At 36.6% G+C, this 16050-nt stretch overlaps 1 protein-coding gene across 9 annotated transcripts in view; it reads right to left on the reverse strand.

The window, feature by feature from the left end:
• The window catches only part of PITPNM3 (PITPNM family member 3), a 57159-nt gene that overhangs the window by 16928 nt on the left and 24181 nt on the right, over nt 1-16050 (reverse strand). For 7 of the 9 annotated variants that reach the window (XR_003250762.1, XR_003250761.1, XM_026047960.1 and 4 more), the window contains 6 exons: nt 12086-12162; nt 9264-9499; nt 6629-6818; nt 5918-6037; nt 4375-4556; nt 1651-1841 (listed from right to left, as the gene is read on the reverse strand). Coding sequence is in view for 7 of the 9 variants with exons in the window: in XM_026047960.1 (XP_025903745.1) it covers nt 1651-1841; nt 4375-4556; nt 5918-6037; nt 6629-6818; nt 9264-9499; nt 12086-12162 (996 nt within the window). In the remaining 2 variants the exon portion in view is untranslated. The remainder of the gene's footprint in view (nt 1-1650; nt 1842-4374; nt 4557-5917; nt 6038-6628; nt 6819-9263; nt 9500-12085; nt 12163-16050) is intronic. The other 2 variants (XM_026047963.1, XM_026047961.1) reach the window with 1 other exon arrangement.

Raw genomic sequence — 16050 nt, forward strand, 5'->3', positions numbered from 1 at the left:
GAACATGGTTAACATGGTCTTCTGCAACCTCCAAGCTAAAACACACATCTAGCCACAAGAAACGCAACTAAATTGTTTGCTCTTCCCTCTGTAAAAAATATTCTTCACTGAAAAGAATTTTACAGAGACTACATAATCAGAGGTTCAGGTAGAAATAAAGAACGGCACAGAAACACATGGAAGCAAGAAAGGCAACAGAAATTGAGACCTTCTAGATGTATTATTGAACGTTACAGCCATGGTGCTCAGCATATCAAATATTTACCAACAAAATCATCTGATAGGCCTGTTACATAAAAGAGGACTGAAATCTAGATGAAAGCAGGAACGGGTAGGTGACAGAAAGCATTGGAGTTTCTGAAGTCTCTTAGAGAAGCTAATGAACAAAAATGAGGTTAGACATAACAGAAAAACAATCACTTATGTTGATGATTTTTGCTGGAGAGATGCAGCCTCTGGAAATTCTGGGCAGGGATTACAAAGGATATTTGAGAATCACCCACTTCCTTGGCCAAAATGATGCTCTTTCAATCGAATGGACAGCACCAAGATACAACTTACACTCAAATGAGTCATCATACAAAGACGGCTAGGTTATGTGAAAATCAATGTACTCACTTCCCACTGAGCAAAACTGAACTCGGATCACTATGAATCTTGTCACAGCTCACAGATCAATTGATTAGGGGATAATTACAGTTAACAGACCTTGTATATTACACCACCACACACATTACAAGTCACTTTATAAACTATAAGAGTAAATAGATTAAAAGTATTTTCAACAGATGTTATGTCTACTTCCCATTAATTCAATACAAGCAGGATCTCAATGTTTTCAAATGTGCTGTGCTATACAATATGCTTTTTTGTTGTTTTGTTTTTAATAGGGGATATATTTCTTTGCACTGATCTCATAATCCTGACAAAATGCATTACACTTTTCTTGGAAAAAAAGTCTGGTGCAGCATTGCTCCCATCCACTAGCCAAATACATGCTTAATTAAAATGTTAACAGTTTTTTCATTCTTTTCAACAGTAGGTGTTACAAAGTCTTCTGATAGAATTCACCTGATAGGTGAATGTATTATATCTCATGAGATGCTATGCCACATCTCAACAGAAAGCAAAAGGCACAATAAATCTTTTGTGAAAATAAAAGCAAGCCTTTAAAAACACTGAAAAAAATCCAGACATATTTAAAAACAAAAAGTTCCTTCATATCACTGATCATTTGCTGTTACCAGGAAGAAATAAAAAATGCTTGATGATGAACATGCTTGGGAACCAAGTTTTCCTGTAATTTCAGACAGAAACAAGACGCAATGCCGAAGCAAGCACAGAGGTGATTTTTTTTTTTTTTTTTTTTTTTTTTTAAGGACTGTTCATTGGTATAACCTTCATATTGCATAACATGGAATGTATGACTAACAGTAGAGCAAAAAATACACTTACTGCACATGGGTAAGCAGAGATGATCCTGAAAAAAAAAATTTAACGTCATATACCTAACATTTCTGTCTTTTAGATACGGGAACTAACCCAACTTCCCAGTCTCTCATCATGCTCCATTATTTATGTTCTTTAAGTGAGACTCTCCGTTTCCAAAGGACATAAGCAGCCTGTATTCTAAACCCAGAAAGATCTTACCATCCAGGCCAGGCAAAACAGTACTCCTCAGGGCCAGCACCAAACCAAGCGGCGATCCAAAGAGGAAGAAATCAGACACCTCGAATTCAAATCGGCCCAGGTTTACTTCTGAGAGACTGGAGCTATTCACAGGAGGAAAGTCTGCATCATCTTTCAACACATTTGAGTGGATGCTGGGCAAAGAAAATGCACTGCTTCAACATTAACGAAGAGAACATCCAGAGAACAAGTTTATTACAGAAACTCTAGCATCTACATCTAGATCCAAACAATATGCATTAAATTGTAGACAGATAGGCAGTATAGCAGCCATTCATTCTAATTTCGGTTATCTTCAGTAAATTTACTACTATTAACATGCAAGAGCTCTTTGTAGTTAAAATAATCCTAAGAAAGTTAAACTGGAAGATTAGTTTACTTCTCCTCTCCTTCAGTTGTACAGACATATGTAACCATATTCTCAAAGTTTCGCTACAAATTCTAATCTATTCAGTTTGTATAAAGAAAACCACAATTAAAAAAAAAAAATCACAGCCAAAGTATGTTATATAGATACATAAAAAGGCTCTTTCTGATGTGCTCCCTAGGCTATGAACTAAGAGGTGATGACAACGCAACTATTTATTACAGGGAAAATAAGCTATGTATGTGGATAGCTTTTCATCTTTTAATTTATAACAACTTCTTTTTTTTTTCCTAAACCATACATACAGGTACACAGATCTCTTATTCCTGACTGACAGAAAAAAGACTTGTCCCTCATTTAGACCTGCTAAAGATGAAATTACATTCAAATTCAGTACATTTGCATAGTCCTGTTCAGCCACAAGAAAGACAAGAGGAGAATATATCTTCAGAACATGCATGAACTAACTGCAAGAGATGTTGACCACACTGACTTTAAATAGAATGGTAACTGAAGCCCCCACGAGTTACCCAACATGTGACAATCTACGTCAGTAGCCAGAAATTCTGTAGATTGCTCCTGTATCAGCCAAAAGATGACACTTCTCTTTCAATCTTTTGAGTCCATCTAGTATCATAATTTAATACAGTTTTAATCTCATGTTTTTAAAGACACTTCCAGAGATTGATTTCAAAGAAATGAAAATATATGGGAATTAAATCGATCATGCATTTGGCAGTGAAGTTAAGTTGTCTCTCCAGGCCAAAAGCATTCAGGGAAAGAACAAAAACAACAAAAAAGCATAACGTAACACAATGAAATGCAACAACAGTAGACTGGACTAGGACACTTGTGTCACCTCACTACTCAAACTGAGACATCACCTGTAAATTACATTAAGTAAGCTCATAAGAAGAGATGCCTAATGATCTCACATAAATTTTACATGGAGAAAATGGAAGACTCTGAATTTCCTCTATATACTGTGTGATACAGGAAATAACTTTGCTTTGATTTTTTTTTCCTCTAACTTACCAAGCAATTTTTCTGCCTTCTTCAGTCTATGTATCAGCTATTCCTCAATAACTTAACCCACGAAAATTTAGGCTGTGGCTAAAAGGCATTACTTTCCATTCACATTTTTATCTGGTCGCTTAAGCAAAGCTATGTATAAAGCTTTCGATTTAAGTTCACAGAAAATGAAAACATAATACTCATAAGACGACTGTTTCATCTATTAATTATGGTACTGTAGCTCAAGCATGAAGTGCTCTACACAAGCCAGGACTGTGCTTTCTATGCTTTAGACATTACACAGAACTGTTCATACAGAGTGACAGACCGAGGGGGGGCGAGGGGGGGCGGGGGATTAAGAGAGAGAGAAAACGCTTCACACTTCAGCACATGCTGTTATTCAGGGAAAAAAAAATAATCCATGGCATGGGGAACAAACAAACAAACAAACAAAAAAAACACACCACAAGAAAACAAAACCAAAGTAATGCATATACAGAATGCAGCAAAGCAAGAAAATAAATTTACCTTAAAATGCCACTAACAAAACACTCAGACTGAATTACAGCACAATGGTAAGTCTGTGGAGCTGTTGCAGAACTGAAAGTTGGAACCCCAAAACTTTTCTCCCTTTGCATCACTCCCAATGAAATAAAGAAATGAGAATGTAAAGAAAAGAAAGAGTTCAAATAAGTAAAAAGCAGTCAAATAGCTAAGTTGCAGAAACAATAAAACAAAAGGTAATGGTAAACTTTGCATCATATCTGTGTTTCTAAGGATTCAGAAAAGCTAATTAACTCTCTCACCCACCACTTACATGGCCATTTAAGCTGAATCTTTATGCATCTTTAATAATAGATGGAAGAGCTTATAGAGTAATGACAGCACATAAAACAATAATCTCATTCTTTGGAAAATAATGAAAAGCCTGTGAGTGGGGCTTTTAGTCAGAGAGGTCTTGAAGAGAAAAAGAAAAAAAAAATAATCAAAATTATAAAGCTTTCACCCATCTTGATTTGTATGGGCTGCACTGAAGAAATGGAACTACTTGCTCAGCAGTTTTGCTTTCAGAACTCTCACACCTGAATTAAAAAAAAGGATTAAAAAAACTCACTGCAGATGAATAGGTCTAAACTAGACCCATGATCTATAGCTATATCTTTCTTTTAGAAATAGGCAGAGAATTCAAGCAAACTTCCAGAAATATTCCACAAATAATACAAACAACTGAATTACTCTGACACTGACAGGCTGCTTTCAATGGCAAGCTCATTTCCTTTACTCAGATATCAAACACTAGTTACCTAGAAAGGAAAGCATGATGTTGAGTTATAGTATCACAGTCATAAGTGGATGAGTCACTTTGTTTCCGTGGTAGCGACTGGCTTGGTTCCTCATCCTCCACAATTCCCGAGATATCAATATTGCTTTTGCTGAGGCGCTTGTTGCCATCCAGGCTAGAGTCCTCTGCTAAGAGGGTATGATTCTTCAGAGAATAAATAGAACAAAATAAAGGCTTAGAAAGAGATCAGAATACTAAGTTTACCATTGACATAGTTGCATTTATACGTCTGACCTCACTTTATCCAGGCAAGAGTGGAATGCATTAGGCTTCCTCTCTGCAGACTACATGCAGACAGAGATGAAGACCACCTTTCCCTCTCTGATCGGGACAGAGAGCAGGGAAGACAGTCAGGATTTTGTGAAGAACAGCACAAAGACTTCATCTCAACCCCATTTTGACCCCTTTTGACTTCATCACTGTTATAAAACTGTAAAGATGAGATAATCAGAGAGATCTTATCTATATGCATAAAATGTCAACTGCAATATGGTCTTGTAATTGTCACTGTAGAGCACTAGGAATTTTATGGGGTTAGCCAGGAATTGAAGGCTCTTGCAGTGTTTGCTGGGAAGAGGGAGCTGTCTGCCTGCTACTTTGGGTGATAAAATGATGGATGAAGCCACGTATAATTAAAAAAAAAATAAAACTAACATTTTAGTCTAACATTGACTTTATAGATCTTGATTTGACTCTTTATATCTTGATTTCACTATTTACAGTCTTCACTGGAACCCTTTGTTGTTTTAACAGGTATTTTATTTTAAAAATGGTATCTATCCTCCAGAGACCTTCCAAAGAAAAATTCCTATCACAGAACTGTTCTTAACTTTCTTGTATAGGGACTTTGTACAGCTACATTTTTAGCAAAATTTGTGAACACCACTTCTTAATCTGTTCATGTTTCATAATTAATTCAAGTTGATTCAACAGGCAAAGATATTTACCCCACAGATTCAGAGGACAGTTCTATTCCCTAGCTTGTTCCCAAACAACATCACAAAATACATTTATGCTTTTAAAATGAAATTTGCATGGTACAAATATTCTGCAATCTTTGTTTAAAACTCCAGCTTGTCAACTGTTTTCTATGAGTAAATTTATTAGCATATATAAGCATGTTCAGGGTAGCACAAAAAATGGAGGTAGGATGTGAAGACACCCAGATATACAACGCTGAAAGTATACCTTCAGAGATTGATTCAAAGTCCATAAAATCCACTTTGTGGTTTCTGAGAATCATATCAGTGCTATCAAGTTTCAGAACTTCATCAAAATCTTAAGGACATTTTAAGGCTCTCTTTGAACAAATAACAAATATATCAGTACCTCTGCTCAAGTTACTTTTCAATGGGAACTCTTGAAGTTGTCAGAGCAAGAAGGCTGATGCAAACAATTCAATATGACTAACTAGTTCGTTTTCAACTTATTTTCCTGATGGTCTAAGGCAGAGTGCTGACTTTTCAAACTAATCTTTAAGGTCTCAGTTTTATCTCTCTCTTTACCTGAATGCTGCTGATGCTTCCTCTCCTGCTGCTGTTCTGACTCTCATCAGCCATGTTAGCATTGCAGCAGATGGCATCAAAACCCAAAATTCCTCCTATGCAGTCACCAATGAGACACACCTAAAGAAATAAGAGCATTTTTTTTTTGTGGAATACAGTAAGTGCTTTAAATATATATATACACACACACACACATATATATGAATGTTTCTGTGTGTGTGTGTGTGTGTACACAAGAGAATCTCTCTCCCATTTCAGAGGATGTTCATTCCATCCCTTTCACCCTGCCCCTGAAGGAGAAATAGCTGCTATCATCTCTCTCCTTGATAAAAATCTCTGTTCCACAAGTTCTAGCAATTCTTCTCTCTCCTATTCTCAAAGTCAATGTTGCACAACTAAGGTTCCTATACATTACCAGGAATCACAGCAATAATTTAATAAGAAATTAGAGATAAAGTTCTAGTGGGAGAAGGAGTACCATCCCCTATCAATTGAGCCCACATTAGATTCTGACAGGATTTCGAAAGTGTCTCATTCATGCTGGGCACTGAGGAGGCATTTTATATAAGTAATCCCATGTCAACATTTCTTCATCATGTTTGCAGCACTGCCTATGATCCCAAACCTTTGGAACAAAAATCAGAAACAGTCTAACAAAAAAACAGCTTTGCCCTAAGGAATATACTTCATTGTAGCAGAACAGAGTCCTACCTGACCATTAAAACCAGCCCCATCTGCAGATTTGAGAAATTCGTTATAAACTTGGTTGGCTCTGCTAATCACCAAGGCAACTGCATCCTGGTAGTGTGGGGATGAAATAGCCAGCAAAGGCAAGGCAGCCAGTGGGATGTGGTCTTCACTACTGCTGAGACAGTTCTCATCATAGCTGTATGGATTCAGGCTAAAGAAGAACATGCTATTCTCAGGTAAAATACATAAGGCAGCACACAACATTAGAGAATGAATAACTACTTAATAACAAAAATGTCTTAGGCTACTGCAATTCAATGAGAGATGGTAAGGATCACTTTCTCACACACATACACAAAAAAACCAACTCCTTAGAATAGATAACACTTCAACCATCAGATTATTCCTTTTCAGCTTTTCTGTTCCATTAATCAACTTAAAATATAAGGGATGGGATCCAACCATCACAGTGCAATATTGTTTCCTAGAATGCAAGTAGCTGACAGAGGAATTAATCAAAACCATATAAAAATATTTTTTCCTCAAGTTTTCTATAAAGACCTTTTCACACTACAGATATCCTCATGAGGTAGAATTATGACTAATAATTATTCTATCAAAAAGATTGTATAAAACCACGAATGCTCTGGAGACACATGCAAATATTTGTCTGGTAATATCTTATTACCAGAGAAAAGGAGGTGCACTAAATTCACAAGCTTAAATTTGTCAGTATAGTAGTTTTATTTTACTTACAACATGCACTCTGCACTGCAGTTTCTCAATAAATATATCAATCATGTCTTAGCTAATTTTTGCAGATGAGTGGGAAAAACAATTCAGAGAGCCAAAGGTACAAGTCACATCAAGAGAAGCTGGCACACGCAAAAGTGAGTTTACCTTCCTATAAAGACCAGATGAAGGTCAAAAGTAGTTTAGGCAATTTAGTTCAAGTTCATCCAAAACTGTAGAGTAGCAACTTCAACATGCTTCAGCAATGTTTTGTATTCTTTTTCTTTAGGGTCTTTATGGGCTCCACAGCATTAGAAAGCAAAATGAAATCTCATTGAAATGAGATTAAAATCTATGTCTCTGCTAAAACGTGCATCTTTGAGACTATCATCAAGCTCATGAAAGACACAACCTACAAAGCTCAAGTATGAAAGCCAAGCCTACATTCATGTCCTGAGTTTCACAGGACATTTTCATATTTGGCTATTGCTAAATCTCTCAAAAATTTGCAGTTTTCATCTGAAGATGTACAACAGCTTCTATGTAATGTAGCTCAGTTTTTCTGCCAAGCTGCATCAATTCACAAGTTCACACAGCTTCAGTCAGCAAGCTGATTATATCACCCAGATGCACAGGACAAAAATAGTTGTGAATACTAAGTCTCAAAAAAACTAAAACAGAACTTTAACTCTGCATAAGAATGACCTGTGCCACACGCTCTGGGGGTCTCTGCTTGAGCAGGGGAGTTGGACTAGATGATCTCTAGAGGTCCCTTCCAACCTTAACCATTCTGTGATTCTGTGACCTCAGCTTCTATAAAACTGGCAAATAAAACCTTACAAGTGGAGAAAAATAGGGGAAAAATATAAAGTAAATGTTGAAATGAAATATATATCTGCAATGGTTTATATAATAAAAATAAAACATATTTATGGAACAATGATGCTCAGTATTAGACACAGTAATCTGCAGATCCTATAAACAAGATTTTACATGCAAATACAAAACAGATGATTGAACTAGGAGACTGCATACTGAAAAAGTTATTTGGGAAAGAAATGCAACCAAGTCTGAATGCTATTAGAGCAAAGAACACCAAATCAATACAGACTCATCCTTCAGCACTGTTACTACAAATATTCTGTATAAGGCCATAGAAGATAATGCAGATTTTCCCTGGATGGCTGATCTTTAATGAGTTTTAGAACTATAATCCAGTCACTTGATTATTGTATATAAATCAATAATCCATTTAAATCTCTGTTTAAATATGGATCCATTCACTATGAATCAAGTGAATGTGTACTCTAGCAAGGAAGTCATAAACACATGCCTAGTCCTACAGACAAATTACCCTTTTTGGGAAATCTCCATTCAAAGGAAGATTGTAGATGAAGACAGCAAATATCAGAGGCAGGTATTGCGAGATCACAAATTCATGTGATTCACTTCAAAAGCTCTATTCCATTCCATTCCTAAACTAATGCTAGCAATATACCATTTTTGTTTCTAGAAGAAGAAATATTAAAATTATCAAGGGGATTTTCCAGTACATCTTATTCCTACATTCTCCTATATCAGGTGGTATACAGCCATTCAAATCTAACTACATTTCAATTTTAAAATTTGATACATGCTAACGGATTTCTTTTTTCCATTAGAATTTAAAGAGGATAAACGAAAACTCAGGGATTATCTCAGCTTCCCATTCCATCCCTTTTTTTTTTTTTTTTTTTTTTGTGTCCTGCAAGCAGACGATTTTGAATTAATGCATCCACTTAAAAATGGATAAAACCTTGTCCCAAGTCTTTCAAAACACACAAGGCTACAACAAACTTACAATATTTCATTATGAGAGAGATGGATGATAGCTATTCAAAATTTCAGGGCAAAGTTAGCCATTACGAAAGGCAAATTAACTTACTTGGAAACAAGAGAGAAAGCCGACGAACAGACTGCTGGGCAGGGAACAAGTCTGATTAAGATGTGGCCCAAAGCAGCAGGGAAATGGGCTTGGGTCACCTTCTCAAACACAGAATTGAAGGTGTTGATGTCTGCCAACTTGCTGTTCTGGTCCCCTCCTCCAGTGTCTAAGATGTTCCCACCATGTAGTATCAAAATGAGCACATGAGTTCGGCATTTTTGGTTTTGAGCTCCTCCCTGAAAGAAAGCCACAAACCTCAGAAATACATTTGTAAGTATGTAAGTATATGCACAGACACACAGACAATAATCCACTTTCGAAGAAGAGGTGATGTACTCTGGAAATAAAAATGATGTTAGCTACTTGAGACTGGAAAAAACGATTGCTCACAACTCCCCTCACCATTAAAAAAAAATTAAACAAAAAAAAAACCCTCTTCAGATTCACATACACTCAAGGAAAGTACATCCAACAAGTGGTTCTTTTTTGACTACCACTTTCTTCTTTGCTTTGGACAGTATGATTCCCAAAGCCTTCTAGTTCCTAAATACGAATACAAGATAAAAATAATACTAACATTTCTTCATTTCCTGAGAACGATGGATTGCTAGATCGCGTGATTTACTGAGGAGGAAAGTAGTTAAAAAAAATCCATTAAGGATGTAACGTGGTGAAATAATCTCCATTTATTTTCAGCAAGACCTCTTCATTGAGTTTAAAGATTTTACATTTCACTATTTCCCAGTCTCACAAACTGATCAAAATCTAACAATCATGTTTGCAACTTTGCTGTAACTCTATGTTGCCTTTTCTCTTTAATAGTTCTTTTCAGCCTATCTAAACTGTAGGATATTTAGAGCAAAGACTAGCTTGGCTTACAGGATTATATAGCAAGTTTTTAAAAACAAAACAGGCCTATATATATATTACCACAACAGTTATTTGTGCCTAATACTTCGTAAAATTATTCAGGTCACAGGAATGCAGGTCCCATCACGGTATTATGCATTTGTGAAGAAACTGGCCAACACAGTTGGCACAGTTAGCACATCTGATGTAAGTGAAGAAAAGCTCTTAGGAGGCGAAAATTTCCTCTTGAAGTTGCATGAAAACAGATCTCTGTTCGGCCCATAATTTTTAGTATCCAGTAGAATAATTTTAGCTTCTTTGCTCATCTTCTAATGGTGTTTTTCCAAGATATCTCATATCTGTTTACGCAGTTACTTAGATGTGTTGATCAGCAGACTGAGAACATTTAAGGTCCCACTTCTCCTTGTTCTAATTTACTACTTTCACCCTTATATGCTCCCATTTCAGTTATTTAAAGAGGCAATTTAATTTCTCTCAAAACCTATGAATAGCTTCCACAGCCAATGCTAACTTGTAAATAAGTGACACTGCTGATGAGTTCGTAGCACAAAAAGATTCAAAACAGAAGGAAAAATCCAGAAGGTCAGAATTGCTCAAGTCACTGTCTCTTAGCACAGCTGGTTTTAACTAGCATCCTTCACTGGATGAGTCAAAGCAAATAAATTCATTTGTCCCTGTCATCATTTTCAGTGGACTTTAGGATTGAGAGTCTTAAAAAATGAAAAAGGTCAGATTTTTGATGTCTCCTGTATGTCAACTGTTTGGACAGAGGACTTCAATCAGTTAACTTGAGCAGAATTTAAGCAAGTATTCCTCCCAACTTCTAAAAAACATACAGTTCTGTTATTATCAGCTTCATAACTACTGCTGAATCTGCTTCATAAAACAAACAGTTCTGTTATCAGTTTCATAACTGCTGCTGAATCTGCTTCATAAAACTTTCATTTTCACTGAAACACCAAGTAGAGAGAATAATTGCTCTTTAGAAAATTGGGTCATATTTCCAACAAAGTTAATTATACAATATTATACAATCTAAAAGGCCTATGACAATTTCCAGTGACTGCATATGCACTTGCCAAACAATGGAAAACCACACCAAAATATTAAAAGTCTTGTAATTCCATCATATATTATGAGAGCTGAGACTGTGTGGTCTATTAGGAATATTCCACTACCCCTCCCCTAAAATCTCTTTTTTTTTGATTCTTACAATAAGAATCACAGAGTTAGCAATTTGATCAAGGAATCCATACCAAAATTGACAGTCTTGGTAAGTAGCCCATGATTCTAGGAGATCAACGGATATGAGGAAAAACAGTTACAGGATAACTACTACAGGTAAAGCAGCAGAGCTTCCTGCAAGAGTTATCCAGTTTTATGAGAAGGTATTATGGTCTTGGTATTTTCTAACCATATGACAAGACAAGACTATCATCTTGACCCACAAATTATCCTACATGCCCTATTTAAGAAACTGTCCATCTCCTCATGATTATGAACGAAGTGAAATTACCAGCATCCTAAGGAAATTAAACCAGCTGTGATTTAAAAAAGACTGGAAGGATGTTTGCCAAGCAGTTTTCACCACTTCAACATTTGCTTCCTTCCTGCTCCTGAACAGGCCAAATCTATTATTTCATGTTATGAAACAAGGAAGGTGTTTGTTTTGTGTTTTTTGAGAATCAGTTGATCAGTTGAGATAAAGATTAGAAGAAAACATGAGTTGATCTTTGTTATAAACAGTAATTTTTTTTTTAACTGGGTAAAGTGTGTACTAGAGATGTGATGCTAATAGCCATTTTTATTTAACAGAAGATGAAAAAAATACCCCCCAAAATTATACAGCTATACAGGCTACCATGAAATTGTGTTAGCTTGACTTTTGTCATCAATATGGTTTCCACATGTTCCTCAGAAATCAGAAGAGTTTGTTCGGCAAACAATCTCACCTCATTGTCCTCATGTATTTCAATACTGTTTTGTGCAGGGAATCTTTGTTTCCTTAAAGAGGCTTTATATAATTCACCTAAAAGGGAAAAGACATAATTCATTGAATAAATATTTGGCTGCTTCATCTTTTACAGACATATGTGAAGGTCAGACACATTTATAGTTTCAATACAGAGAAGTCTCCTCACAGGAAATCCTTTGCACAAAGAGAACATTAGAAAAGATTTCTTAAAGTCCTACATTCTGAAGGACCTTCTGCTCTTACAGCAACATTTGGAACAGGATTCAGGTGTTTATGGAAAAGTAATGCAGAACCAGAGCTGCTGTTAGTCACCATGCCTTTCTGGAGCAGCAGTAGAAGAGGTCACCCGAGATTCTGAAACATCACTGCTAGTTCCATGCAGGTATCTCAAAGATACTCTGGAACATCTCTGTTTGTACAACTCACTTATATGTAGGCAGGTGAACTGGGTCTTCAAATTCTCATTACGGCATGAGCTACTGTCTTAAAAAGCCAGAAAATTATATCAAGACAACTCCAAAGATCAACACCCAACTCCGCTACAAACCTCTGTGATTTACCTGGGGAACTCCCAGAAGCAGCCACAGTTTTCCATTAGTAGGCTGCACATCAGGAGTTACAGAAACATAGAAGAAGAGACAGTTTTTCCTTCAAAAACCGTAAGATCTGACAACCAGGTAGAGACAACTTGTTTTGCTAACACCTTTTATCACAACAGGATCTTGAATTCATCATCCTGTGTTGTAACAACGAAGACCTCTGCACTGGTATCAGAATAGTACTTCGAATGCTTTTGTCTTAAGTGAGAACAGAATCTCAGACTCTTTTGGTCAACACACAGCAACTCTGCAACACTTGTTAGTTCAACTGCATTAAGAACCAAATCAGAAAATTCAGCTAAATAACTGAGATTAAATGAGTGAACACTTTTAACTAAAGAATCCTAAAAACCCATTTGCTATTACATAAACTAACTGAATAGCAACTGTTTTAAGTTTTAGGACATCAACTTTAAAACCAAGACGGTGTCCACTGTCTGGACTTCAGAAGCAAAGCTGCTGCAACTGGTTATGAAAAGACGTGCCTTCAGAATAGACCTTCCCTGTTCTAGAGAAAAAAAGGAGGATGTTTGCTAAGACACAGCATGTCTACAGTCACTTAAAAAGACTTGCTGCATAATCTCTCTGGTGTTTTCAGGCTGCACTCAGTCCATTTTCTACAGCTGCACCTGTGTTGGTTACCTAGGAAACCAACAAGATGAAAGCACTTTTGTCAGCCTGAGCATAACATTTATACACAGGGACAACCTCTGCATGAGGAATGAAAGGGCACTACATCTTCCTGTCTCTTCCAGTACTTTGAAACACCTCAGAGATTTTGCTAGTCAAACTTTGCTATAAAAACACACACCTTCTGACTTGTCTCTAACAGGAATATTATTGACCATTGTGTCCTATTTCCAAGCATATTAAGGGCAGGCATGCAATTTGGGATACTCAGCATAGATTTTCTAAAATCTTTTTTTAAGATAAGAATATGGAAAGATATTAAAATGTGCTAAGGTGACACTCGTTAAAATGTGCTAAGGTGACAACTTGCCATGATTTCACTGCTGAGTCCAATATCTTAACCTTTGTCTAAATACAACATCTCTCATGTAACAAGAAGCAACAATTTTATTTATACTAAATAATAAACGGCTATCTCAAAGAATTACTCTATGAAAATTGATAGAAACAAGTAGTTCATTGCTTAACAAGGGTTCAGATTTATCCAGCTGCTAAAAATTTACTAATCTAGTAAAAATACTAGAATATTTCCTTAATATCTTCAAGCGGTTTAAAACAAAATATTTTCATAAAGTATGAAAGTTTCAGTTAAATCTAAGACAATATTTAAGAAGGTAAATGTAGTTTTCAGCAACTAGTAATTTCTTTTAGAAACTCCGAAACTGCGTCATCACTGAAAAAATATATATCTTTGGGTTGACAAGAAACAGAAATTCTGTTTACAATTTTTTTTCAGTGTGTCAGAAAATTGTTTTTGAGGATGGTGGATTGCCAGGGAAGACAGAGTCAAGCAACACTCATTCTGTATCACAGTACAAAAGCCAAGCACTGGGGTTTTCCAGTGAAATGGAGCCATATGGTCTGTCCTAGTTAAGTGGCTGCTAATCAATCTCCTTTACATAGGATTTAAGTAGCATTTTGATGTTGCCTCATCAGTAAGGGATGCCGTCAAAATGGCTCAAGTCCAAGCACAGGATCCTGACACAAAAAGCCTCTTAAAGCCTCTTGTTCAAAACACAAACTCACAGGTTTTTTTGCTTGTTTTTTGCTTTTTCTTTTTTAATGGCCATGTTCTGTAAACTTATTTCTTTCTGCTTTTATTTGTAGGTTGAAACTAAAATAGACCAAGTTGTTTTATGATCTCTTTGATGTCATCTAGGTATAAATTAGTGAAAATAAAACAGTTTTCTCATTATTTCCTAAAGTCAGAGATACTTTTTGTAGTCCAAGAGACCTTATATTACTGAGAAAAGTGAATTTTGAAGACCAATATCCTATTGTCCACAGGGGCAGCAGACCGTTGCCTCTTACATAAAATGAAAGTAGTAAGATATTTCATTACTGACAAAAACTAGTGATCTCTCAGTTTTTACCAGATCTTAGTGACATCACTGAACATACATAGCAGAAACTACAGTTATCAAATTATTGCTAATATTGTGCCGCACAATTTCAATACACATGATGATCAATTTCAATACCAGGATGATCAGAGGCCTGGAACATCTGCCCTATGAGCAAAGGCTGAGAGAGCTGGGTCTGTTCAGCCTGGAGAAGAGGAGGCTGAGGGGGGACCTGATCAGCGTGTATAAATATCTCAAGGGAGGCAATGAGGAGGAGGGGGGCGGCCTCTTTTCAGTGGTGGACAGTGATAGGACTAGAGGAAATGGCTTCAAACTGAAGCATCAGAAGTTCCACAGGAACTTAAGGAAGCATTTCTTCACTGTGAGGGTGACAAAGCACTGGAACAGGCTGCCCAGAGAGGTTGTGGAGTCTCCTTCTTTGGAGATCTTTAAAACCCGCTTGGATGCAGCCCTGTGCCACGTGCTCTAGGTGACCCTGCGTGAGCAGGGGGGTTGGACTCGATGACCTCTGAGGTCCCTTCCAACCTTCGGCATTCTATGATTCTATGATTCTATGATAGAAAATACATATCATGAGGGGCCTGTACAGGCTCCTACCTCACATGGATGCAAACAAGCTCCTCACTTCACTAGCAGTCTAGATGGATCACCAGACATGGTGGAAGACATCACGGTGTTTGTTTTCTATCCTCTGAGCAAGGTGTATAGTTGTAGCCCCAGCCCACTGCAGTAAAAGGTCCCAATTTCTCAGTTTCCATTGTCTCCTATTGCTAGGCACAGGGATCAGAAAACCTCCAGTCCATTTGGAGCCACAAATTCCCAGATTTAATTTGCCAGAGAAAAATCAAAGCAGAAAATATGCACGCAGAACTGGTTTTATGCTGGAAGATTTCTATCAGACAGAATCAGGTATCTTATAGGAGAAGATACATTAGTTGAAACTTGCCTACCTCAAGCAAGCGCTGTCCTTTTCTTGATAGTGAATGGAAATCTTAAACCAATATAGATAATTGATAAACAAAGCCAACAAGCAGGGAATAAAAGTGACGAAAAGTAGAAATGCAGTATATTTCTGCATACCATCAGAATGCTGCAGTGTCATTTTTTTTTTCAGTCTGTTAAGTTTTTCACAATACTTTTCACAATACATTTAAGAAAATTTTAGAAGGTGCATTTTTGTAATACATTTTACATAAAGCCAGGGTGAAGAGCAGCTCTAACATAAAAGTTAGCTAGTCTCTCAGACATCTTTTCTTCTTCTCTAGCACAGAACCACTCCAAGAAGTCAC

This window comes from Nothoprocta perdicaria, unplaced genomic scaffold, assembly GCF_003342845.1.
Source record: "Nothoprocta perdicaria isolate Ctin4 unplaced genomic scaffold, notPer1 scaffold_50, whole genome shotgun sequence".
Taxonomy (NCBI): domain Eukaryota; kingdom Metazoa; phylum Chordata; class Aves; order Tinamiformes; family Tinamidae; genus Nothoprocta; species Nothoprocta perdicaria.